Below are 27719 nucleotides of genomic sequence, written 5' to 3' on the forward strand. Positions count from 1 at the left end.
GGTACCAAAAAACATTAGAGCACTCGTGTCATATAGAGGATCTTTGGCTAGTGTTTTGTAGCTACCAAAAAACAGCACGCTCCTGTCATATAGAGGATCTTTGACTAGTGTTTTGCAAGTACAAAAAAATGCAGAGAGCTCGTGTCATACAGAGGATCTTTGGCTAGTAGTTTTGTAGCTACCAAAAAACAGTAATTTTGTCATATAGAGGATCTTTGGCTAGCAGTTTTGTATGCAACAAAAAACAGCAGAGGGCCCCTTTCATATTGAGGATCTTTGGCTAGTGTTTTGTATGCAACAAACAGAGCACTCCTCTCATATAAAGGATCTTTGGCTAGCAGTTGTTTTATGTAACAAAAAACAGAGCGCTGCTGTCGTATAGAGGATCTTTGGCTAGTGTTTTGTAGGTACCAAAAAACAGCACGCTCCTGTCATATAGAGGATCTTTGACTAGTGTTTTAGGTACCAAAAAACTGCAGAGCACTCGTGTCATATAGAGGATCTTTGGCTAGCAGTTTTGTAGGTACCAAAAAACAGTAATTTTGTCATATGTAAGGATCTTTGATTATGGTTTTATAGGTAGCAAAAAACAGCAGAGCGCCCCTTTCATATTGAGGATCTTTGACTAGTGTTTTGTATGCAGAAAACAGAGCACTCCTCTCATATAAAGGATCTTTGGCTAGCAGTTTTTTTATGTAACAAAAAACAGAGCGCTGCTGTCGTATAGATGATCTTTGACTAGTGTTTTGTAAGTACAAAAAACAGCAGAGAGCTCGTGTCATACAGAGGATCTTTGGCTAGTAGTTTTGTAGCTACCAAAAAACAGTAATTTTGTCATATAGAGGATCTTTGGCTAGCAGTTTTGTATGTAACAAAAAACAGCAGAGCGCCCCTTTCATATTGAGGATCTTTGACTAGTGTTTTGTATGCAGCAAACAGAGCGCACCTCTCATATAAAGGATCTTTGGCTAGCAGTTTTTTAATGTAACGAAAAACAGCAGAGCGCCCCTTTCATATTGAGGATCTTTGACTAGTGTTTTGTATGCAACAAACAGAGCACTCCTCTCATATAAAGGATCTTTGGCTAGCAGTTGTTTTATGTAACAAAAAACAGAGCGCTGCTGTTGTATAGAGGATCTTTGGCTAGTGTTTTGTAGGTACCAAAAAACAGCAGAGCACTCGTGTCATATAGAGGATCTTTGACTAGTGTTTTAGGTACCAAAAAACTGCAGAGCACTCGTGTCATACAGAGGATCTTTGGCTAGTAGTTTTGTAGGTACCATAAAACAGTAATTTTGTCATATAGAGGATCTTTGGCTAGCAGTTTTGTATGTAACAAAAAACAGCAGAGCGCCCCTTTCATATTGAGGATCTTTGACTAGTGTTTTGTATGCAACAAACAGAGCACTCCTCTCATATAAAGGATCTTTGGCTAGCAGTTGTTTTATGTAACAAAAAACAGAGCGCTCCTGTCATATAGAGGATCTTTGGCTAGTGTTTTGTATGCAGCAAACAGAGCGCACCTCTCATATAGAGGATCTTTGACTAGTGTTTTGTATGCAACAAACAGAGCACTCCTCTCATATAAAGGATCTTTGGCTAGCAGTTTTTTTATGTAACAAAAAACAGAGCGCTCCTGTCATATAGAGGATCTTTGGCTAGTGTTTTAGGTACCAAAAAACTGCAGAGCACTCGTGTCATATAGAGGATCTTTGACTAGCAGTTTTGTAGGTACCAAAAAACAGTAATTTTGTCATATGTAAGGATCTTTGATTAGTGTTTTATAGGTAACAAAAAACAGCAGAGCGCCCCTTTCATATAGAGGATCTTTGACTAGTGTTTTTTATGCAACAAAAACAGAGTGCTTCTGTCATATAGATGATCTTTGACTAGTGTTTTGTATGCAACAAAAACAGAGTGCTTCTGTCGTATAGATGATCTTTGACTAGTGTTTTGTAAGTACAAAAAACAGCAGAGAGCTCGTGTCATACAGAGGATCTTTGGCTAGTAGTTTTGTAGCTACCAAAAAACAGTAATTTTGTCATATAGAGGATTTTTGGCTAGCAGTTTTGTATGTAACAAAAAACAGCAGAGCGCCCCTTTCATATAGAGGATCTTTGACTAGTGTTTTGTATGCAGCAAACAGAGCACTCCTCTCATATAAAGGATCTTTGGCTAGCAGTTTTTTTATGTAACAAAAAACAGAGCGCTCCTGTCGTATAGAGGATCTTTGGCTAGTGTTTTGTAGGTACCAAAAAACAGCAGATCACTCCTGTCGTATAGAGGATCTTTGGCTAGTGTTTTAGGTACCAAAAAAACTGCAGAGCACTCGTGTCATATAGAGGATCTTTGGCTAGCAGTTTTGTAGGTACCAAAAAACAGTAATTTTGTCATATGTAAGGATCTTTGATTATGGTTTTATAGGTAGCAAAAAACAGCAGAGCGCCCCTTTCATATTGAGGATCTTTGACTAGTGTTTTGTATGCAACAGAGCACTCCTCTCAAAAAGGATCTTTGGGTAGCAGTTTTTTTATGTAACAAAAAACAGAGCGCTGCTGTCGTATAGAGGATCTTTGGCTAGCGTTTTGTAGGTACCAAAAACAGCACGCTCCTGTCACATAGAGGATCTTTGACTAGTGTTTTTTTTGCAACAAAAACAGAGTGCTTCTGTCGTATAGATGATCTTTGACTAGTGTTTTGCAAGTACAAAAAACAGCAGAGAGCTCGTGTCATACAGAGGATCTTTGGCTAGTAGTTTTGTAGGTACCAAAAAACAGCAGAGTGCCCCTTTCATATAGAGGATCTTTGGCTAGTGTTTTGTAGCTACCAAAAAACAGCACGCTCCTGTCGTATAAAGGATCTTTGACTAGTGTTTTGCAAGTACAAAAAACAGCAGAGAGCTCGTGTCATACAGAGGATCTTTGGCTAGTAGTTTTGTAGCTACCAAAAAACAGTAATTTTGTCATATAGAGGATCTTTGGCTAGCAGTTTTGTATGCAACAAAAAACAGCAGAGGGCCCCTTTCATATTGAGGATCTTTGGCTAGTGTTTTGTATGCAACAAACAGAGCACTCCTCTCATATAAAGGATCTTTGGCTAGCAGTTGTTTTATGTAACAAAAAACAGAGCGCTGCTGTCGTATAGAGGATCTTTGGCTAGTGTTTTGTAGGTACCAAAAAACAGCACGCTCCTGTCATATAGAGGATCTTTGGCTAGCAGTTGTTTTATGTAACAAAAAACAGAGCGCTGCTGTCGTATAGAGGATCTTTGGCTAGTGTTTTGTAGGTACCAAAAAACAGCACGCTCCTGTCATATAGAGGATCTTTGACTAGTGTTTTAGGTACCAAAAAACTGCAGAGCACTCGTGTCATATAGAGGATCTTTGGCTAGCAGTTTTGTAGGTACCAAAAAACAGTAATTTTGTCATATGTAAGGATCTTTGATTATGGTTTTATAGGTAGCAAAAAACAGCAGAGCGCCCCTTTCATATTGAGGATCTTTGACTAGTGTTTTGTATGCAACAGAGCACTCCTCTCATAAAGGATCTTTGGGTAGCAGTTTTTTTATGTAACAAAAAACAGAGCGCTGCTGTCGTATAGAGGATCTTTGGCTAGCGTTTTGTAGGTACCAAAAACAGCACGCTCCTGTCACATAGAGGATCTTTGACTAGTGGTTTTTTTGCAACAAAAACAGAGTGCTTCTGTCGTATAGATGATCTTTGACTAGTGTTTTGCAAGTACAAAAAACAGCAGAGAGCTCGTGTCATACAGAGAATCTTTGGCTAGTAGTTTTGTAGGTACCAAAAAACAGCAGAGTGCCCCTTTCATATAGAGGATCTTTGGCTAGTGTTTTGTAGCTACCAAAAAACAGCACGCTCCTGTCATATAGAGGATCTTTGACTAGTGTTTTGCAAGTACAAAAAACAGCAGAGAGCTCGTGTCATACAGAGGATCTTTGGCTAGTAGTTTTGTAGCTACCAAAAAACAGTAATTTTGTCATATAGAGGATCTTTGGCTAGCAGTTTTGTATGCAACAAAAAACAGCAGAGGGCCCCTTTCATATTGAGGATCTTTGGCTAGTGTTTTGTATGCAACAAACAGAGCACTCCTCTCATATAAAGGATCTTTGGCTAGCAGTTGTTTTATGTAACAAAAAACAGAGCGCTGCTGTCGTATAGAGGATCTTTGGCTAGTGTTTTGTAGGTACCAAAAAACAGCACGCTCCTGTCATATAGAGGATCTTTGACTAGTGTTTTAGGTACCAAAAAACTGCAGAGCACTCGTGTCATATAGAGGATCTTTGGCTAGCAGTTTTGTAGGTACCAAAAAACAGTAATTTTGTCATATGTAAGGATCTTTGATTATGGTTTTATAGGTAGCAAAAAACAGCAGAGCGCCCCTTTCATATTGAGGATCTTTGACTAGTGTTTTGTATGCAACAGAGCACTCCTCTCATAAAGGATCTTTGGGTAGCAGTTTTTTTATGTAACAAAAAACAGAGCGCTGCTGTCGTATAGAGGATCTTTGGCTAGCGTTTTGTAGGTACCAAAAACAGCACGCTCCTGTCACATAGAGGATCTTTGACTAGTGGTTTTTTTGCAACAAAAACAGAGTGCTTCTGTCGTATAGATGATCTTTGACTAGTGTTTTGCAAGTACAAAAAACAGCAGAGAGCTCGTGTCATACAGAGGATCTTTGGCTAGTAGTTTTGTAGGTACCAAAAAACAGTAACTTTGTCATATAGAGGATCTTTGGTTAGCAGTTTTGTACAGTATGTAAGAAAAAACAGCAGAGCGCCCCTTTCATATTGAGGATCTTTGACTAGTGTTTTGTATGCAACAAACAGAGCACTCCTCTCATATAAAGGATCTTTGGCTAGCAGTTGTTTTATGTAACAAAAAACAGAGCGCTCCTGTCGTATAGAGGATCTTTGACTAGTGTTTTGTATGCAACAAACAGAGCACTCCTCTCATATAAAGGATCTTTGGCTAGCAGTTTTTTTATGTAACAAAAAACAGAGCGCTCCTGTCATATAGAGGATCTTTGGCTAGTGTTTTAGGTACCAAAAAAACTGCAGAGCACTCGTGTCATATAGAGGATCTTTGACTAGCAGTTTTGTAGGTACCAAAAAACAGGAGAGTGCCCCTTTCATATAGAGGATCTTTGGCTAGTGTTTTGCATGCAACAAACAGAGCACTCCTCTCATATAAAGGATCTTTGGCTAGCAGTTTTTTTATGTAACAAAAAACAGAGCGCTCCTGTCATATAGAGGATCTTTGGCTAGTGTTTTAGGTACCAAAAAAACTGCAGAGCACTCGTGTCATATAGAGGATCTTTGACTAGCAGTTTTGTAGGTACCAAAAAACAGTAATTTTGTCATATGTAAGGATCTTTGATTAGTGTTTTATAGGTAACAAAAAACAGCAGAGCGCCCCTTTTATATAGAGGATCTTTGACTAGTGTTTTGTATGCAACAAAAACAGAGTGCTTCTGTCGTATAGATGATCTTTGACTAGTGTTTTGTAAGTACAAAAAACAGCAGAGAGCTCGTGTCATACAGAGGATCTTTGGCTAGTAGTTTTGTAGGTACCAAAAAACAGCAGAGTGCCCCTTTCATATAGAGGATCTTTGGCTAGTGTTTTGTAGGTACCTAAAACAGCACGCACCTGTCATATAGATGATCTTTGACTAGTGTTTTGTCAGTACAAAAGCTTAGTGGTGGATGTGTTTTGTTACCCACTCGTCGGTGGGAGGTGTGACCGACACAACGTTGTGTGCTGACAAAGATTGTTGTGTAAAAGGACGCCGACGTGACGTCACACTCCCTGTGGAATCCAGCGCGCTATAAAAAGAACTCGGAGGGGCTCCAAGTGGTCCCGAGCCGCTCATCAAGCTCGCGTCTCCTTTGGCGGAGCAACACGGCAGAGGTGGCGCTCCCCAGCAATGTGCCAGAGGAAGTGGTCTGGGTCTGGCCTGTCAACATGTGTGGACCCAGATCCTGTTGGTCCTCTCACTTCCTTTCTGGGAATTTCTGTCTCTTCCAGACGAATGATGTCAAGTTTCCTCGCACGGAAACTATTTGACCACAAGGAGCTCCTTCCCGCCCACTCACCCCAAGTTGAGGTCATTTTCCGTGTTGTCCAACCACAGCCGGACGGCCACAGAATTCCCTTCTCGGCATTGTGTGAAGATGTCGTCCATGTTGGCGCCTCTGGGACACACAGACACCTTATTCAGGTCAAATGTCTCACTAGTTGGGTTGCACAATTCTAATCTTTGTAGGAAAGAGCAAAAATGCTGGAATTAGGATGTCCTCGCTTGTTTTACTTTGAAGTCTGACGTTTACAAAACAAACCACTGACTATGAGTGGTAAATATTTGAAATAAAAAAGACTTACCGGTGTCTAAATGGCAGATACGCTCCTCTTCCGTTCCTCCCGCAATTCTTCAACAAAGTTTTCTCAAGTTTGGAGCGCGGTGGTCGTCCGTGTGGAAGCCCCGCCCGCCCGCCTGCCCGGCTTTTATTCTGAAGGCGGCAAAGCGGTACAATGGCGCCCTCTGGTGGACGGAGTGTAACGGTGCAACTTCACTCCGGATGAAAGCCCATAAAGCAGAGGGGTGTCCAAACGTCCTTTGCAACCTTATTATACTATTATTGGCTAAGTTTTATATTCACAAATGTAAGTTTCTCAATACCCGACCTGTTTTTTGTGCTTTTAAAAAAGAATTAGAACTCTACGTTGAAACACTCTCTACCTCTAACAACCAAAAAGCTGTAAAAACGATGATGCTGTGTTCCAAAATTTAAATTATTTACTGAACTTGTGTGCACTTTGTTATATATATATATATATATATATATATATATATATATATATATATATATATATATATATATATATATATATATATATATATATATATATATATATATATATATATATATATATATATATATATATATATATATATATCATTCTATTTTAGTTACTTTATTGAGTTTACTGGCACTGTTTTGTACTTATTATGATTATTATTATTTCTCAATTGTTTTTAAATGTTGCAATTTATAAATAAAGGTTTATAAAATTCAAAAAAATAAATAAATAAATAGGGGTGTCCAAACGTTTACAGTGGGCCATTTTGATATTTTTTTTTAATTTTCAAAACCAGTACAGTATTTACATTTTTTTTTACCTTTCGGACTCCCCTCAAGTTTGGTCCCAAAGGGTCTGTCATCATTTTTTTTTACAAATAGGTCGTATACTATGTTTTTTTTATTCAACACCTAATATAAATTTTAAAAAATATATAAAAATATGATATAATATATCAGTATATATTATGATGTACTGTATATATAATATGTAGATATTACATATGTTTAGGGCTGCAACAACTAATCGATTAAATCGATTAAAATCGATTATTAAAATAGTTGCCGATTAAGTCAGGGGTTTATTTTTTTGTTTCTATATGCAGTTAAAGCACGATGCTATCACGTTAGCTCGTAGCTAAAGCATTTCGCCGATGTAAGGCACTGAATGTCCATTTCGCGTTCTCGACTCTCATTTTCAAGAGGATATAGTATCCGAGGTGGTTTAAAATACAAATCCGTGATCCACAATAAAAAAAGGAGAGAGTGTGGAATCCAATGAGCCAGCTTGTACCTAAGTTACGGTCAGAGCGAAAAAAGATACGTCCATCACTGCCTCTCAAGTCGTTCACTGTAACGTTCCTCATCTACGAATCTTTCATCCTCGCTCAAATTAATGGGGTAATCATCACTTTCTCGGTCCGAATCTCTCTCGCTCCATTGTAAACAACGGGGAATTGTGAGGAATACTAGCTCCTGTGACGTCACGCTACTTCCGCTACAGGCAAGGCTTTCTTTTATCAGCGAGCAAAAGTTGCGAACTTTATCGTCGATTTTCTCTACTAAATCCTTTCAGCAAAAATATGGCAATATCGCGAAATGATCAAGTATGACACATAGAATGGATCTGCTATTCCCGTTTAAATAAAAAAAAATCATTTCAGTAGGCCTTTAAGTCAAAAAGTTAAAGTGTATTAACTTGCTGGACTATAAAGACAATATAACATACATCCGTAAACGTGGATGCATATGCAAAAGTGAAATATATTTATCCGTACAGTAAATCTATATCCGCACCTTCTTTTGTAAAAGCAAACACTCTGCACCTTATTGCTCTTGTATCCTGCACTACGAGCTACTAAAACGAAATGTTGTTCTTATCTGTACTGTGAAGTTCAAACTAGGATGACAACAAAAGGAAGTCTAAGTCTAATATCTTCCTTAAAGTAAAGTCTCACGGGATGAGATGTTACGAGAACTACGGCTCATGACACAAATCACCCTTTAATAGGAATGCCTAGCTACAAATGTACTATATCGACATTTGAGAAATATCGCTTTTATTTGACGAAAAACTGCAACGGAAACACAGCTACTGGCGAGAGCAAAAAAAAACCAATGGGCTGAGAGGACAGCCCTGCCGCGATTGAGGCAAAAGTATTGGGATTGAATATTTGGGGAATTAAAGGCCTACTGAAATGAGATTTTCTTATTTAAACGGGGATAGCAGATCCATTCTATGTGTCATACTTGATCATTTCGCGATATTGCCATATTTTTGCTGAAAGGATTTAGTAGAGAACATCGACGATAAAGCTCGCAACTTTTGCTCGCTGATAAAAAAAAGCCTTGCCTTTACCGGAAGTAGCGTGACGTCCCAGGTTGTGGAGCTCCTCACATCTGCACATTGTTTACAATCATGGCCACCAGCAGCGAGAGCGATTCGGACCGAGAAAGCGACGATTGCCTCATTAATTTGAGCGAGGATGAACGATTCGTGGATGAGGAAGGTGAGAGTGAAGGACTAGAGGGCAGATGCTGTGAGAGGCGGGGGTGACCTGATATTCAGCTGGGAATGACTACAACAGTAAATAAACACAAGACATATATATACTCTATTAGCCACAACACAACCAGGCTTATATTTAATATGCCACAAATTAATCCCGCATAACAAACACCTCCCGCCTCCCGTCCATATAACCCGCCAATACAAATCAAACACCCGCACAACACACTCAATCCCACAGCCCAAAGTACCGTTCACCTCCGCAAAGTTCATACAGCACATATATTTCCCCAAAGTGACGTACGTGACGTGCACATAGCGGCACGCTCGTACGGGCAAGCGATCAAATGTTTGGAAGCCGCAGCTGCGTATCCAACTCAAAGTCCTCCTGGTAAGAGTCTCTGTTGTCCCATCTCCACAAGCATGCGTATCCATCTCAAAGTCCTCCTGGTAAGAGTCTCTGTTGTCCCAGTTCCCCACAGGCCAAAGGTAAAGCTTGACTGTCATCGTTCGGGAATGTAAACAATGAAACACCGGCTACGGCGTAGCCGCTACGTGTTTGTGTTGCTGCAGCCGGCCGCTAATACACCGCTTCCCACCTACAGCTTTCTTCTTTGCTATCTCCATTGTTCATTAAACAAATTGCAAAAGATTCAGCAACACAGATGTCCAGAATACTGTGGAATTTTGCGATGAAAACAAGACGACTTAATGCTGTCCCAAAGTGTCCGCTACAATCCGTGACGTCACGCGCAAACGTCATCATACCGAGACGTTTTCAGCAGGATATTTCGCGGGAAATTTAAAATTGCACTTTATTAATCTAACCCGTATTGGGATGTGTTGCAATGTTAAGATTTCATCATTGATATATAAACTATCAGACTGCGTGGTCGGTAGTAGTGGCTTTCAGTAGGCCTTTAATATAGAAGCTTAACTTTAATGATCCCTTGTGGATCATTAAAGTTTGTCTAAGTCTAAGTCTAATCCAATAATTAAATCTATTACCCAAGCCGAATCTCTCCAGGACATAGATCATTCCACTCCACTCCGTCAAATGCCGGTTTGATCTGCATTAGTACCAGAAGGGAGAATAGTATCCACACATTTGGATAATAATTTAAAGTCCACATTTGCGGCGTCGCTGGTGCCAAGTTGTATCGACACTCGTCGCTCCCTTGGATCCACCAGCCATGCGGAGAGGGGGGGTTTGCTGCCTGGACAACAGCTTGCCCTCCATAGTTCCATGCCCAGGCCGTGCAGATCCACTGGAGAGGTCCACTGGAGAGGTCACTCCAGCAGATACCAGTTCTAAGCCCATCCGATTGGCGAAAGAAACGGGTGCCAGGGGCCATCTCGCAGTGAGACCCACCCCCTTTTTGGATCTACCCCATCGTCTCCCGAGACGGAAGGATGCCGATGATGATTTAATAGGACGTTACGGAGTGCACAACAAAGCCCATCCGATTGGCGAAAGAAACGGGTGCCAGGGGCCATCTCGCAGTGAGACCCACCCCCTTTTTGGATCTACCCCATCGTCTCCCGAGACGGAAGGATGCCGATGATGATTTAATAGGACGTTACGGAGTGCACAACAAAGCCCATCCGATTGGCGAAAGAAACGGGTGCCAGGGGCCATCTCGCAGTGAGACCCACCCCCTTTTTGGATCTACCCCATCGTCTCCCGAGACGGAAGGATGCCGATGATGATGATTTAATAAGACGTTACGGAGTGCACAACAAAGCCCATCCGATTGGCGAAAGAAACGGCCATCTCGCAGTGAGACCCACCCCCTTTTTGGATCTACCCCATCGTCTCCCGAGACGGAAGGATGCCGATGATGATGATTTAATAGGACGTTACGGAGTGCACAACAAAGCCCATCCGATTGGCGAAAGAAACGGGTGCCAGGGGCCATCTCGCAGTGAGACCCACCCCCTTTTTGGATCCACCCCATCGTCTCCCGAGATGGAAGGATGCCGATGATGATGATGATTTAATAGGACGTTACGGAGTGCACAACAAAGCCCATCCGATTGGCGAAAGAAACGGCCATCTCGCAGTGAGACCCACCCCCTTTTTGGATCTACCCCATCGTCTCCCGAGACGGAAGGATGCCGATGATGATGATTTAATAGAACGTTACGGAGTGCACAACAAAGCCCATCCGATTGGCGAAAGAAACGGGTGCCAGGGGCCATCTCGCAGTGAGACCCACCCCCTTTTTGGATCCACCCCATCGTCTCCCGAGACGGAAGGATGCCGATGATGATGATTTAATAGAACGTTACGGAGTGCACAACAAAGCCCATCCGATTGGCGAAAGAAACGGGTGCCAGGGGCCATCTCGCAGTGAGACCCACCCCCTTTTTGGATCTACCCCATCGTCTCCCGAGACGGAAGGATGCCGATGATGATGATGATTTAATAGGACGTTACGGAGTGCACAACAAAGGGTCCGCCTTTTTTCAAGAGGGGGAATTGAAGCTTGATTGAGTGTTTGCGGGAGGTGTTCAGATTCAAATGAGAGGGGCTAGCTTATGAGCATGACTATCTGGTATGAAGGTTTTATTTTTTAAATAGAAAAAAAAAAAATCAGCCAGATGTTTAATGACTTTATTTGTTTTTGTAGCACACCCATAATGACTAAATAATGTTAGCATGATAACTAGAATAAGTGGTTCATAAATATGATTTACATATTTGGCACTGATGTAGTGTTTCATGTTCTTCACACGGTCACTCTCCTCTCCCTCTTCTTCATCACGGCCACTCTCTTCTTTGCTCTCGATCGCCTCCTGGTGGTCATCCAGCGCCTCCTCATGGCTCTGTACCTCCTCCCCCTCATGATCACCCAGCGCCTTCCCGTCAGTCTCCTCCCGATTCTCCATCTTTCGATCCAGCGCCTCCTGGCGGCTGCGTTCCACACCGGGCATCCTTGCACCTCCATGGCCTGCTGGTTCTCCCCGTGATCTCCCATGGCTTTTTTGATGCTCTTGATCTTCCTCTCCTGATCCTCGTGACTGATCTCTTCCTGGTTATCGGGGTTCTCCTCTTCCTCCACTTCATTCTTCACACCGTTCTCCTCCTGTTGCTCACACTGCTTCTCATGGGCACTGTCTCCGTCCTCTTCCTCTCCATTGTTGTCCTCTTCCGGGTCGTGCTCATTCTCCTGATTGTCACTCTCCTCCTCGTCGTCCTGGTCCTTTTTGTCCTCCTCTTGGTCACTCTCATCCTTGTCACTCTCCTCGTCTTCCTCCTGGTCGCTCTCATCATTGTCACGCTCCTTCTCCTGACTGTCATACTCCTCCTCGTCACTTTGGTCCTCCTCGTCCTCGTCCTCGTCACGGTCACTCTCATCGATGTCGCGCTCCTTCTCCTGATTGTCGTACTCCTCTTCCTCCTCGTCACTCAGGTCCTCCTCCCGGTCAGTCTCATCATTGTCACGCTCGTCCTTGCCCTCGTGATCACTTTGTCCCTCGTCCTCCTCCTGGTCACTCTCATCGTTGTCACGCTCCTCTTCCTCCTGATCACTCTGACCCTCCTCGTCGTCGTCGTCGTCGTCCTGGTCACTCTCATCTTTGTCAAGATCTTCTTCATCCTGGTCACTTTGGTCCTCCTCGTTCTCCTCATGGTCGCTCTCATCATTGTCACTCTCTTTCTCCTCCCGATCACTTCGCTTCTCTTCCTCCTCCTGGTCGTCTTTCTCCTTGTCCTTCTTCTCCTCCTGGTCACTCTCCTTGTCCTCATTCTCCTTCTCCTGGTCACTTTCTTCATTGTCCGCCTCCTCGTCATCGCCCTCTTTCTCCTCGTCATCACTCTCCTGCTCCTCGTCATTGTCCTTCTCCTCGTCGTTCTCGGTGTCCTCGTCGTCGCTCTCCTTCTCGTGTTCTCCAGCCGTTTCTATTTTCTCTCCATTGTCCACCTCCTCGTCGCTCTCCTGCTCTTCATCATTGTCCTTCTCGGTGTCCTCCTCATCACTCTCTTTCTCGTGTCCCACAGCCTTTTCTTTCTTCTCCTGGCCACTCTCTTCGTTGTCCAACTCATCGCCACTCTCCAGCTCTTGGCCACTGTCCTTCTCCTCGTCACTCTCCTCGTTATCCGCGTCCTCGTCGCCGCTCTCCTTCTCGTGTTCCTCGGCCTTTTCTTTTTTCTCCAGGTCACTCTCGTCATTGTCCACCTCCTCATCATCGTAACTCTCCGATTCATCGCTCTTTTCCTTTTCCCCTTTTTCCTCTCCGTGCGGACCACCGTCTTCTTTTATCTGCTGCTCACTCCTTTTGCCCTGCTCGTCACCCTCCTTCTCCTCCTGATGACTGTCCTTCTCTTTCTCCTCACGGTCTTCACCCGTGCCATCTTTGTTCCCGCCCTCCTCCTTCACGTGGTCGCTCCTTTTCTCCTCCTGGTTTTTCCTCCCCTCCTCCTCCTGATCACCCTTCTTATCGTCCTGATGATCCGCCGTCTCCTTTGTCTGCGGTCCCCCCGGGAGGAGGGGGTCTGCCTGGGCCTCCTGGGCGGGAGGATCAAGGCGGTCTTGTTTGGAAGTATTGTTGTCTTTGGCCTCCATGGGGGCGGGCGGTCCACGGCGCACCTCCACACACGTCAGGTAGAACTGCACCAGTGCCAGCCAGTCGTCATGGAGACAAGTCCGGTGTCGTTGGGGTCCTCCGAGGAGGCGAGCGTGTTCGGCGTGCAGCTTTAAGTCGGTGGAGAGTATTTGCAGCTCAATTTCACTCTCCATTTGGCGTGACTCGGGGTCACGCTGTTGCCGGCGGTAACGCTTCTTTGAGGCAAGCGGGCCGACGCATTGCTTCATCCGGCTCCTGGCGGTCAGACCCTCGCTCGGGTTCCCATGTTGTGGTATTTTGGCAAGTTCTGCATAGATATTGGACTACTTTCCACCTCTTTGAAACACAACTTTCCTCTATGATGTTTGGCGATGGCGCCCTTATGACACGCGGGAGGCCGCCTTGTGGCCCGCCGTGACACGTGTCGACACGTAGGGGCCGTGTTTCACACATCACCATTTACAAAGAAGCAACAATATGGAATCGTTTTGGTTTTTTTTCGCATTCCCATAGCCGCTTCACAATCACAATCGCTTGTTGCCATGGCGACATTCACCCGCCTCCTTGTAGAAGGTGTCTTTGTAGCGGACTGGCCAGGACACCTCAGTACCCCATTTAAAACTTGCAGTGACTAACATTTTTGGAGGTTTTTACACACAGCAGAGTGCTCCTGTCGTACAGAGGATCTTTGACTATAGTGTTTTTATAGGTCACAGATATTGGAATAGTCCTGCCATATAGAGGATCTTTGATAATAGTGTTTTGTATGTCACATAAAAAAGAATGGTTCTGTTATATAGAGGATCTTTGACTATAGTGGTTTTGTCAGGTCACAAATATTGGAATGGTCCTGCCTTATAGAGGATCTTTGACTACAGTGTTTTTATAGGTCACACAAATCGGAATGGTCCTGCTATATAGAGGATCTTTGACTATAGTGTTTTTATAGGTCACACCAATCGGAATGGTCCTGTCACATAGCAGATCTTTGACTGCAGTTTTGTAAGCAACAAAAGATGGTGGAATGCTCCTGTCATAAAGATGATCTTTGACTATAGTGTTTTTGTAAGTCATAAATATTGGAATGGTCCTGCCATATAGAGGATCTTTGATAATAATGTTTTGTAGGTCACATAAAAAAGAATGGTTCTGTTATATAGAGGATCTTTGACTAGTGTTTTTGTCAGGTCACAAATATTGGAATGGTCCCGCCTTATAGAGGATCTTTGACTACAGTTTTGTATGCAACAAAACATGTTAGATTGCTCCTGTCTATATAGAGGATCTTTGAATAGTGTTTTTGTAAGTCTTGAAAATTGGAACGGTCTTGCCATATAGAGGATCTTTGACTATAGTGTTTTTATAGGTCACACAAATCAGAATGCTCCTGTCACATAGCGGATCTTTGACTACAGTTTTGTAAGCAAAAAAAAAAAATGGTGGAATGCTCCTGTCATAAAGAGGATCTTTGATTATAGTGTTTTTGTAAGTCACAGATATTGGAATAGTCCTGCCATATAGAGGATCTTTGATAATAGTGTTTTGTAGGTCACATAAAAAAGAATGGTTCTGTTATATAGAGGATCTTTGATTGTAGTGGTTTTGTCAGGTCACAAATATTGGAATGGTCCCGCCTTATAGAGGATCTTTGACTATAGTGTTTTTATAGGTCACACCAATGGGAATGGTCCTGCTGTATAGAAGATCTTTGACTATAGTGTTTTTGTAGGTCACACAAATCAGAATGGTCCTGTCACATAGCGGATCTTTGACTACAGTTTTGTAAGCAACAAAAGATGGTGGAATGCTCCTGTCATAAAGAGGATCTTTGATTATAGTGTTTTTGTAAGTCATAAATATTGGAATGGTCCTGCCATATAGAGGATCTTTGATAATAGTGTTTTGTAGGTCATATAAAAAAGAATGGTCCTGTTATATAGAGGATCTTTGACTATAGTGTTTTTGTCAGGTCACAAATATTGGAATGGTCCCGCCTTATAGAGGATCTTTGACTACAGTTTTGTAAGCAACAAAACATGTTAGATTGCTCCTGTCATATAGAGGATCTTTGGCTATAGTGTTTTTGTAAGTCATAAATATTGGAATGGTCCTGCCGTATAGAAGAGGATCTTTGATAATAGTGTTTTGTAGGTCACATAAAAAAGAATGGTCCTGTCATATAAAGGATCTTTGACTCCGGTTTTGTAAGCGACAAATATTGGAATGGTCCTGCCGTATAGAGGATCTTTGATAATAGCGTTTTGTAGGTCACATAAAACAGAATGGTCCTGTCATATAGAGGATCTTTGACTACAGTTTTATAAGCAACAAAACATGTTAGATTACTCCTGTCACATGTCATAGAGGATCTTTGACTGTAGTGTTTTTGTATGTCATAAATATTGGAATGGTCCTGTCATATAGAGGATCTTTGACTATAGTGTTTTTGTCATTCACAACTATTGGAATGGTCCTGTCATTTAGAGGATCTTTGATAATAGTGTTTTGTAGGTCACATAAAAAAGAATGGTCCTGTCATATAAAGGATCTTTGACTACGGTTTTGTAAGCAACACAAAGTGGAATGGTCCTGCCGTATAGAGGATCTTTGATAATAGCGTTTTGTAGGTCACATAAAACAGAATGGTCCTGTCGTATAGAAGATCTTTGACTACAGTTTTGTAAGCAACAAAACATGTTAGATTACTCCTGTCACATGTCATAGAGGATCTTTGACTATAGTGTTTTTGTATGTCATAAATATTGGAATGGTCCTGTCATATAGAGGATCTTTGATAATAGTGTTTTGTAGGTCACATAAAACAGAATGGTCCTGTCGTATAGAAGATCTTTGACTACAGTTTTGTAAGCAACAAAACATGTTAGATTACTCCTGTCACATGTCATAGAGGATCTTTGACTATAGTGTTTTTGTATGTCATAAATATTGGAATGGTCCTGTCATATAGAGGATCTTTGATAATAGTGTTTTGTAGGTCACATAAAACAGAATGGTCCTGTCGTATAGAAGATCTTTGACTACAGTTTTGTAAGCAACAAAACATGTTAGATTACTCCTGTCACATGTCATAGAGGATCTTTGACTATAGTGTTTTTGTATGTCATAAATATTGGAATGGTCCTGCCATATAGAGGATCTTTGACTATAGTGTTTTTGTCATTCACAACTATTGGAATGGTCCTGTCATTTAGAGGATCTTTGATAATAGTGTTTTGTAGGTCACATAAAAAAGAATGGTCCTGTCATATAAAGGATCTTTGACTACGGTTTTGTAAGCAACACAAAGTGGAATGGTCCTGCCGTATAGAGGATCTTTGATAATAGCGTTTTGTAGGTCACATAAAACAGAATGGTCCTGTCACATAGAGGATCTTTGACTACAGTTTTGTGAGCAACAAAACATGTTAGATTACTCCTGTCACATAGAGGATCTTTGACTATAGTGTTTTTGTATGTCATAAATATTGGAATGGTCCTGCCATATAGAGGATCTTTGATAATAGTGTTTTGTAGGTCACATAAAAAAGAATAGTCCTGTCATATAGAGGATCTTTGACAATAGTGTTTTTGTCATTCACAACTATTGGAATGGTCCTGTCATTTAGAGGATCTTTGATAATAGTGTTTTGTAGGTCACATAAAAAAGAATGGTCCTGTCATATAAAGGATCTTTGACTACGGTTTTGTAAGCAACACAAATTGGAATGGTCCTGCCGTATAAAGGATCGTTGATAATAGTGTTTTGTAGGTCACATAAAACAGAATGGTCCTGTCATATAGAGGATCTTTGACTACAGTTTTGTAAGCAACAAAACATGTTAGATTGCTCCCGTCTTTAGTGTTTTTGTAAGTCATAAATATTGGAATGGTCCTGCCGTATAGAGGATCTTTGATAATAGTGTTTTTATAGGTCACACCAATCGGAATGGTCCTGCTATACAGAAGATCTTTGACTATAGTGTTTTTATAGGTCACACAAATCAGAATGGTCCTGTCACATAGAGGATCTTTGACTACAGTTTTGTAAGCAACAAAAGATGGTGGAATGCTCCTGTCATAAAGAGGATCTTTGATTATAGTGTTTTTGTAAGTCACAGTTATTGGAATGGTCCTGCCATTTTAAAGGATATTTGACTATGGTATTTTTGTAAGTCATAAATATTGGAATGGTCCTGCCATATAGAGGATCTTTGATAATAGTGTTTTGTAGGTCACATAAATAAGAATGGTCCTGTTATATAGAGGATTTTTGACTATAGTGTTGTAATCAAGTCACAAATATTGGAATGGTCCCGCCTTATAGAGGATCTTTGATAATAGTGTTTTGTAGGTCACATAAAACAGAATGGTCCTGTTGTATAGAGCAGTGGTCCCCAACCACCGGGCCGCGGACCGGTACCGGGCCGCACAAGAAATTTAAATTTTTTTTTTAATTTTTTTTTTAAATTTTTTTTTTTTTTTTAATGAAATCAACATTAAAAACACAATATATACATTATATAACAATATAGATCAATACAGTCTGCAGGGATACAGTCCGTAAGCACACATGATTGTATTTATTTATGTAAAAAAAAAAAAAAAAAAATTTTTACAAAAAGGTTGGGGACCACTGGTATAGAGGATCTTTGACTACAGTTTTGTAAGCAACAAAACATTGTAGAATGCTCCTGTTATATAGAAGATCTTTGACTATAGTGTTTTTGTCACACAAATCGGAATGGTCCTGCCATTTGGAGGATCTTTGATTATAGTGTTTTTTGGTCACACAAATCAGAATGGTCCTGTCACATAGCGGATCTTTGACTGCAGTTTTGTAGGCAACAAAAGATGGTGGAATGCTCCTGTCATAAAGAGGATCTTTGACTATAGTGTTTTTGTAAGTCATAAATATTGAAATGGTCCTGCCATTTAAAGGATCTTTGACTATGGTGTTTATGTTTAATGTTATGTTACTTACTGTGCCTTGTATATGCATTTTTATTTTTATTTTTTATTTTTAGCTAAGCACCGTGTGACTTGTTGAAGGGTGGACTAGCAAAGTAAGATTTTCATTGTACGGCAAACTGTTTAACTGTGCATATGACAATAAACAATCTTGAATCTTTGTAAGTCATAAATATTGAAATGGTCCTGCCATATAGAGGATCTTTGATAATAGTGTTTTATAGGTCACATAAAAAAGAATGGTCCTGTTATATGGAGGATCTTTGACTAGTGTTTTTGTCAAGTCACAAATATTGGAGTGATCTCGCCTTAGAGAGGATCTTTGACTACAGTTTTGTAAGCAACAAAACATGTTAGATTGCTCCTGTCATATAGAGCAGTGGTCCCCAACCACCGGGCCGCGGCCCGGTACCGGTCCGCGGACCGATTGGTACCGGGCCGCACAAGAATTTTTTTTTTTTTATTATTTTTTTATTTTTATTTTTTTTAAAAAATGAAATCAACATAAAAAACACAATATATACATTCTATATCAATATAGATCAATACAGCCAGCAGGTATACAGTCCGTAAGCACACATGATTGTATTTATTTATGTAAAAAAAAAAAAAAAAAAATAGTTTTTTTTAAAAATACACCCCCCCCCCCCCTGATATAGAGGATCTTTGACTAGTCAATCAATCAATCAATGTTTATTTATATAGCCCTAAATCACAAGTGTCTCAAAGGGCTGCACAAGCCACAACGACATCCTCGGTACAGAGCCCACATAAGGGCAAGGAAAAACTCACCCCAGTGGGACGTCGATGTGAATGACTATGAGAAACCTGGGAGAGGACCGCATATGTGGGTAACCCCCCCCCTCTAGGGGAGACCGAAAGCAACGGATGTCGAGTGGGTCTGACATAATATTGTGAAAGTCCAGTCCATAGTGGATCTAACATATAAGCGAAAGTCCAGTCCATAGTTGGGCCAGCAGGGGACCATCCCGAGCGGAGACGGGTCAGCAGCGCAGAGATGTCCCCAACCGATGCACAGGCTAGTGGTCCACCCGGGGTCCCGACTCTGGACAGCCAGCACTTCATCCATGGCCACCGGACCTATGCAACTCCCCCTCGCAAGGGACAGGGGAGAAGAGGGGAAAAGAAAAGAAACGGCAGATCAACTGGTCTAAAAAAGGGGGGTCTATTTAAAGGCTAGATTATACAAATGAGTTTTAAGATGGGACTTAAATGCTTCTACTGAGGTAGCATCTCTAACTGTTACCGGGAGGGCATTCCAGAGTACTGGAGCCCGAATAGAAAACGCTCTATAGCCCGCAGACTTTTTTTATGCTCTGGGAATCACTAATAAGCCGGAGTTCTTTGAACGCAGATTTCTTGTCGGGACATATGGTACAATACAATCGGCGAGATAGGCTGGAGCTAAACCGTGTAATATTTTATACGTAAGTAGTAAAACCTTAAAGTCGCATCTTAGGTGCACAGGAAGCCAGTGCAGGTGAGCCAGTATAGGTATATGTATATCTATATATGTATATAAAGGTATATACAGTATAGGCGTAATATGATCAAACTTTCTTGTTTTTGTCAAAAGCCTTGCAGCCGCATTTTGTACCAACTGTAATCTTTTAATGCTAGACATAGGGAGGCCCGAAAATAAAACGTTACAGTAATCGAGACGAGACGTAACGAACGCATGAATAATGATCTCAGCGTCGCTTGTGGACAAGATGGAACGAATTTTAGCGATATTACGGAGATGAAAGAAGGCCGTTTTAGTAACACTCTTAATGTGTGACTCAAACCAGAGAGTTGGGTGGAAGATAATACCCAGATTCTTTACCGAGTCTCCTTGTTTAATTGTTTGGTTGTCAAATGTTAAGGTGGTATTATTAAATAGATGTCGGTGTCGAGCAGGACCGATAATCAGCATTTCCGTTTTCTTAGCGTTGAGTTGCAAAAAGTTAGCGGACATCCATTGTTTAATTTCATTAAGACACGCCTCCAGCTGACTACAATCCGGCGTGTTGGTCAGCTTTAGGGGCATGTAGAGTTGAGTGTCATCAGCATAACAGTGAAAGCTAACACCGTATTTGCGTATAATGTCACCTAGCGGCAGCATGTAAATACTAAAGAGTGCAGGGCCAAGAACCGAAATGGAAAGAGGCAGAAATCATATCTAGGACTACATATTACACCAGGGGTCACCAACGCGGTGCCCCCAGGCACCAGGTAGCCCGTAAGGACCAGATGAGTAGCCCGCTGGCCTGTTCTAAAAATAGCTCAAATAGCAGCACTTACCAGTGAGCTGCCTCTATTTTTTAAATTGTATTTATTTACTAGCAAGCTGGTCTCGCTTTGCTCGACATTTTTAATTCTAAGAGAGACAAAACTCAAATAGAATTTGAAAATCCAAGAAAATATTTTAAAGACTTGGTCTTCACTTGTTTAAATAAATTCTTTTTTTTTTTTTACTTTGCTTCTTATAACTTTCAGAAAGACAATTTTAGAGAAAAAAATACAACCTTAAAAATTATTTTAGGATTTTTAAACACATATACCTTTTTACCTTTTAAATTCCTTCCTCTTCTTTCCTGACAATTTAAATCAATGTTCAAGTAAAAAAAATTTTTTATTGTAAAGAATAATAAATACATTTTAATTTAATTCTTCATTTTAGCTTCTGTTTTTTCGACGAAGAATATTTGTGAAATATTTCTTCAAACTTATTATGATTAAAATTCAAAAAAATTATTCTGGCAAATCTAGAAAATCTGTAGAATCAAATTGAAATCTTATTTCTAAGTCTTTTGAATTTATTCAAAAAATTTTGTTCTGGAAAATCTAGAAGAAATAATGATTTGTCTTTGTTAGAAATATAGCTTGGTCCAATTTGTTATATATTCTAACAAAGTGCAGATTGGATTTTAACCTATTTAAAACATGTCATCAAAATTCTAAAATGAATCTTAATCAGGAAAACTTACTAATGATGTTCCATAAAAAGATTCAAATTAGCTAGTTTTTCTCCTTTTTTTCGGTTGAATTTTGAATTTTAAGGAGTCGAAATTGAAAATAAACTGTTTCAAAATTTAATTGTAATTTTTTTCGTGTTTTCTCCTCTTTTAAACCGTTCAATTAAGTGTAAATATCATTAATTATTAATAATAACATTGAGTTAAAGGTGAATTGAGCAAATTGGCTATTTCTGGCAATTCATTTAAGTGTGTATCAAACTGGTAGCCCTTCGCATTAATCACTACCCAAGAAGTAGCTCTTGCTTTCAAAAAGGTTGCTGACCCCTGTATTACACCAAACCTTTATGCAAGTAGACATCTAAATCTTAAACATTTAAAAAATAAGATAGAATCCAAAATGGAACGCTGGTCACGTCTCCAAATATCACTTTGGGGTCGGGTGAACATAGTAAAAATGAGTATACTGCCAGCAGTTACTTATATACTGAAAATGATGCCTGTCCTAATTAATAAAAGTTGGTTTAAGAAAATACATACAATGATATCACATTTTATATGGTGTGGAAAGAAGGCCAGATGATCATACTTAAGGTTGTCTTGTACACAAGATAAAGGAGGATTTTTTTTAATTTTTATTTATTTTATTTTTTTCCATAAAGAAATACAATAATGTGTGCTTACGGACTGTATCCCTGCAGACTGTATTGATCTATATTGACATACACATACACAATATATATATATATATATATATATATTGTGTTTTTATGTTGATTTAATTTTTTAATTTTATTTATTTATTTATTTTTTTTTAAATTTTTTTTTTTTTTATTTCTTGCGCGGCCCGGTACCAATCGGCCGGTCCGCGGCCCGCTGGTTGGGGACCACTGTTATAGGGTAGTAGAATACAGTGTTCTAGAAAAACATCACACAAAATACAAAAAAATATTGTTATTACTCATAATTGATAGAAATAATAGAAAAAAATAACATATTTATATTATTTGTTTTACAGATCCACTGACATTTTTTGTTTGTTTATTTTCTCAATGAAAGTTATTTAAACATGAATATTATATGTCAGTAAACAAGGTTTGAAGTTGTTTTTTTAACTTTTTTTTTTTTTTTAATGTGTTTAATTTAGCATCAAAAAACATCAAAGTGTGTCTAAGAGGAACATCAACATTTGCTGTTCTGTATATGACATTTCTCTACATCACAATAACTCATCGACTCCATTTTATAACCGTTTTTGAAAAGACCGGGAAAAATGGGACGAAACGGAGAGAAACAAACACAATTTTAATAACTTCTTTTAAATTGTTTGGTTGAGTTTAGTTGTTGATTTGATTTGTTTTCATTATTTTTTATTTATTTAGCATTTTATTTGATTTCATTATTAATGAATTGAATTAAATTAAACAAATAAAATGAACATAATAAAACAAAATACAGAAATAAACATATCAAATAAATTAAATTACAATATTCATCCACCCATCCATTTTCTACCGCTTATTCCCTTCGGGGTCGCGGGGGGCGTTGGAGCGTATCTAAATAAAATACAATTTGTAATTTAATGGAATTAAATTTGTTGATGGCTTAGTAGTGTTTGGTAGAATTCTTACTCATCTTTGCAGCTATGTAAATTTAATTTATATCATTATAATTAGAATAAAATACATAATAAAATATTAATTAAATTAAATGGAATTCATTCATTGATTATTTAATTGTATTAAATAAAATAAAATGTATTTAATTAAACTTTGCAGCTTTGTCAATTGCATTTATATCATTACAATTAAAATAGAATTCATTAAAACATTAATTACATTTTAAATATTAAAGTTAAATGAGATCAAATTTGATTATTTAATTGTATTAAATAAAATAAAATGTATTTAATTCGACTTTGCAGCTATGTAAATTGAATGTATATCATTATAATTAGAATAAAATACATTCAAACATATTAATGAAATTAAATTAAATATATTAAAATTAAATGAGATACAATTTGATTATTTTATTGTATTAAATAAAATGTATTTAATTCAACTTTGCAGCTATGTCAATTGCATTTATATCATTATAATTAAAATAAAATATATTAAAAATATTAATACAATTAATTGGAATTCAATATATTAAAATTAAATGAGATACAATTTGATTATTTAATTGTATTAAATAAAATAAAATGTATTTAATTTCACTTTGCAGCTATGTCAATTGCATTTATATCATTATAATTAAAATCAAATACATTAAAACATATTAATTAAATTAAATATATTAAAATAAAATGAGATACAATTTGATTATTTAAATGTATTAAATGAAATAAAATGTATTTAATTCAACTTTGCAGCTAGGTCAATTGCATTTATATCATTATAATTGAAATTGAATACTGTACATTAAAACATATTGATTAAATTAAATATATTAAAATTAAATTAAATACAATTTGATTATTTAATTGTATTAGATAAAATAAAATGTATTCAATTCAACTTTGCAGATAAGTAAATTGAATTTATATCATAATTAGAATAAAATACATAAAAAAATATTAATTAAATTAAATGGAATTCAATATATTAAAATTAAATGAGATACCATTTGATTATTTCATGTTATTAAATAAAATGTATTTAATTCAACTTTGCAGCTATGTCAATTGCATTTATATCATTATAATTAAAATAAAATATATTAAAAATATTAATACAATTAATTGGAATTCAATATATTACAATTAAATGAGATACAATTTGATTATTTAATTGTATTAAATAAAATAAAATGTATTTAATTCAACTTTGCAGCTATGTCAATTGCATTTATATCATTATAATTAAAATCAAATACATTAAAACACATTAATTAAATTAAATATATTAAAATAAAATTAGATACAATTTGATTATTTAAATGTATTAAATACAATTAAATGTATTTAATTCAACTTTGCAGCTAGGTCAATTGCATTTATATCATTATAATTAAAATTGAATACTGTACATTAAAACATATTGATTAAATTAAATATATTAAAATTAAATGAGATACAATTTGATTATTTAATTGTATTAGATAAAATAAAATGTATTCAATTCAACTTTGCAGATAAGTAAATTGAATTTATATCATAATTAGAATAAAATATTAATTAAATTAAATGTAATTCAATATATTTAAATTAAATGAGATACAATTTGATTATTTAATTGTATTAAATAAAATGTATTTAATTCAACTTTGACAGCTATGTCAATTTCATTTATATCATTATAATTAAAATAAAATATACTAAAAATATTAATACAATTAATTGGAATTCAATATATTAAAATTAAATGAGATACAATTTGATTATTTAATTGTATTAAATCAAATAAAATGTATTTAATTCAACTTTGCAGCTATGTCAATTGCATTTATATCATTATAATTAAAATCAAATACATTAAAACATATTAATTAAATTAAATATATTAAAATAAAATGAGATACAATTTGATTATTTAAATGTATTAAATAAAATAAAATGTATTTAATTCAACTTTGCAGCTAGGTCAATTGCATTTATATCATTATAATTAAAATTGAATACTGTACATTAAAACATATTGATTAAATTAAATATATTAAAATTAAATGAGATACAATTTGATTATTGAATTGTATTAGATAAAATAAAATGTATTCAATTCAACTTTGCAGATAAGTAAATTGAATTTATATCATAATTAGAATAAAATATTAATTAAATTAAATGTAATTCAATATATTTAAATTAAATGAGATACGATTTGATTATTTAATTGTATTAAATTAAATAAAATGTATTTAATTCAACTTTGCAGCTCTGCAAATTGAATATATATCATTATAATTAGAATAAAATACATATTAATTAAATGACATACATTAAAATTAAATGAGATGCAATTTGATTATTTAAGTGTATTAAATAAAATAAAATGTATTTAATTCAATTGTAATTATTTTTGAAATTTTGAATTTATTTTTGTTGTTTCGTTTAATTTATTTACTTTTTTAAAATCTAATTCAATGTGTTGTATAATGTAATTTAATTATAATAATTTAGATTTAGTAGCTGCAAAGTTGAGTAGGAATTGGAGCTTCGACTGCACAGGATTGAGTTGAATTTAGAAACCTGCATTTAATATTTTTCCTCATCAATACACAAAACCAATCCATTTTCTTAAACAACTTAAAGTAATGAAACAATAAGTCATTCAGAGAATGACAGAATGAACGTGTGAAATAATAATTGAACGCCTGATGATGATGATGATGGGGTTGAATAGACAGCACGGTCCAGGCGAGGCACTTGAACCGCGTCACGTCTGCCACAAACTGAACACAAAAACATTTCAGTTACTTAAAAACAACTTCTGCGTGGTGGCAAGCGCGACCTTTGACCTTCGTATGCCATCACCTTGCCATAGATTGGACTTTCTAATCCCCGATGGAGGCCGCCGACATAACCACTTCTGTCCTGCGAGCACCTTTGACGACACAACAATTTGCAGCTTTTTCTTTTTTTCTTTTTCAACACAATGAAGTTGTTGTGCGCGGGGGAAAAAACAACCTTTTTGCCGCGCTTCTCTTCTGACGCCAGCAGCTTGGGGCCTTTTCAAAGAAATATTTAGTCATTTTAGTTCTAATGGACTGTGTGCCTAATAAAGTGACCTTCAGACAGAGAGGCTCGCCGTGTGACGCAGAAGACCACGGTGATGCACAAGGAGAGGAACAACAGCCACATGACACATTTTATTGTGAAAAGCACTAATTAACTGTGTATATGACTTGAAAGTGAAGACACATTTTATTGTGAAAAATGCCGTTTAACTGCATATGACATAACAGTGAGGACACATTTTATTGTGAAAAGCACTAATTAACTGTATATGACTTGACAGTGAGGACACATTTTATTGTGAAAAACACTAATTAACTGTATATGACTTGACAGTGAGGACACATTTTATTGTGAAAAGCATTATTTAACTGCATTGGATGTGAAAGTGAGGACACATTTTATTGTGAAAAGCACTATTTTACTGTGCATATGACTTGTCAGTGAGGACACATTTTATTGTAAAAAGCACTATTTTACTGTGCATATGACTTAACAGTGAGTACACATTTTATTGTGAAAAGCACTAATTAACTGTATATGACTTGACAGTGAGGACACCTTTTATTGTGAAAATCACTAACCGTGCATGTGACTTGACAGTGAGGACACGTTTTATTGTGAAAAGCACTATTTAACTGTGCACCTGACTTGACAGTGAGGACACATTTTATTGTGAAAAGCACTATTTAACTGTGCATATGACTTGTCAGTGAGGACACATTTTATTGTGAAAAGCACTATTTAACTGTGCACCTGACTTGACAGTGAGGACACATTTTATTGTGAAAAGCATTATTTAACTGTGCATGTGATGTGAAAGTGAGGACACATTTTATTGTGAAAAGCACTATTTAACTGTGCACATGACTTGACAGTGAGGACACATTTTATTGTGAAAAACACTAACTGTGCATGTGACTTGACAGTGAGGACACATTTTATTGTGAAAAGCACTATTTAACTGCATGTGACTTGACAGCGAGGACACATTTTATTGTGAAAGGCACTATTTTACTGTGCATATGACTTGTCAGTGAGGACACATTTTATTGTGAAAATCACTATTTTACTGTGCATATGACTTTACAGTGAGGACACATTTTATTGTGAAAAGCACCATTTAACTGCATGTGACTTGACAGTGAGGACACATTTTATTGTGAAAAGCACTATTTAACTGTGCATATGACTTTACAGTGAGGACACATTTCATTGTGAAAAGCACTATTTAACTGCATGTGACTTGACAGTGAGGACACATTTTATTGTGAAAAGCACTATTTAACTGCATGTGACTTGACAGTGAGGACACATTTTATTGTGAAAAGCACTATTTAACTGCATATGACTTTACAGTGAGGACACATTTTATTGTGAAAGGCACTATTTAACTGTGCATGTGACTTGACAGTGAGGACACATTTTATTGTGAAAAGCACTAATTAACTGTGTATATGACTTGAAAGTGAAGACACATTTTATTGTGAAAAGCACTATTTAACTGCATGTGACTTGACTGTGAAAACACATTTTATTGTGAAAAGCACTATTTAACTGTGCACAAGACTTGACAGTGAGGACACATTTTATTGTGAAAATCACTAACTGTGCATGTGACTTGACAGCGAGGACACATTTT

At 37.6% G+C, this 27719-nt stretch overlaps 2 protein-coding genes across 2 annotated transcripts in view; both read right to left on the minus strand.

Moving 5' to 3' along the window:
• Positions 1-6484, minus strand: part of LOC133649548 (integrin-linked protein kinase-like) — a 36084-nt gene extending 29600 nt beyond the window's left edge. The window contains exons 1-2 of the mRNA XM_062046140.1: positions 6398-6484; positions 6112-6210 (exon numbers count right to left, since the gene is read on the minus strand). Of these exons, the coding sequence (XP_061902124.1) occupies positions 6112-6200 (89 nt within the window). The 5' untranslated portion in view covers positions 6201-6210; positions 6398-6484. The remainder of the gene's footprint in view (positions 1-6111; positions 6211-6397) is intronic.
• Positions 6485-11500: 5016 nt separating this feature from the next.
• LOC133649549 (protein starmaker-like) lies at positions 11501-13748 on the minus strand. Its single transcript, XM_062046141.1, has one exon. It carries the CDS (start codon positions 13699-13701, stop codon positions 11617-11619), a length of 2085 nt encoding a protein of 694 aa, XP_061902125.1. The 5' UTR covers positions 13702-13748; the 3' UTR covers positions 11501-11616.
• Between the last annotated feature and the right edge of the window lie 13971 nt (positions 13749-27719).

The sequence above is a fragment of the Entelurus aequoreus genome, linkage group LG05 (assembly GCF_033978785.1).
Source record: "Entelurus aequoreus isolate RoL-2023_Sb linkage group LG05, RoL_Eaeq_v1.1, whole genome shotgun sequence".
NCBI classification, from domain to species: Eukaryota; Metazoa; Chordata; class Actinopteri; order Syngnathiformes; family Syngnathidae; genus Entelurus; species Entelurus aequoreus.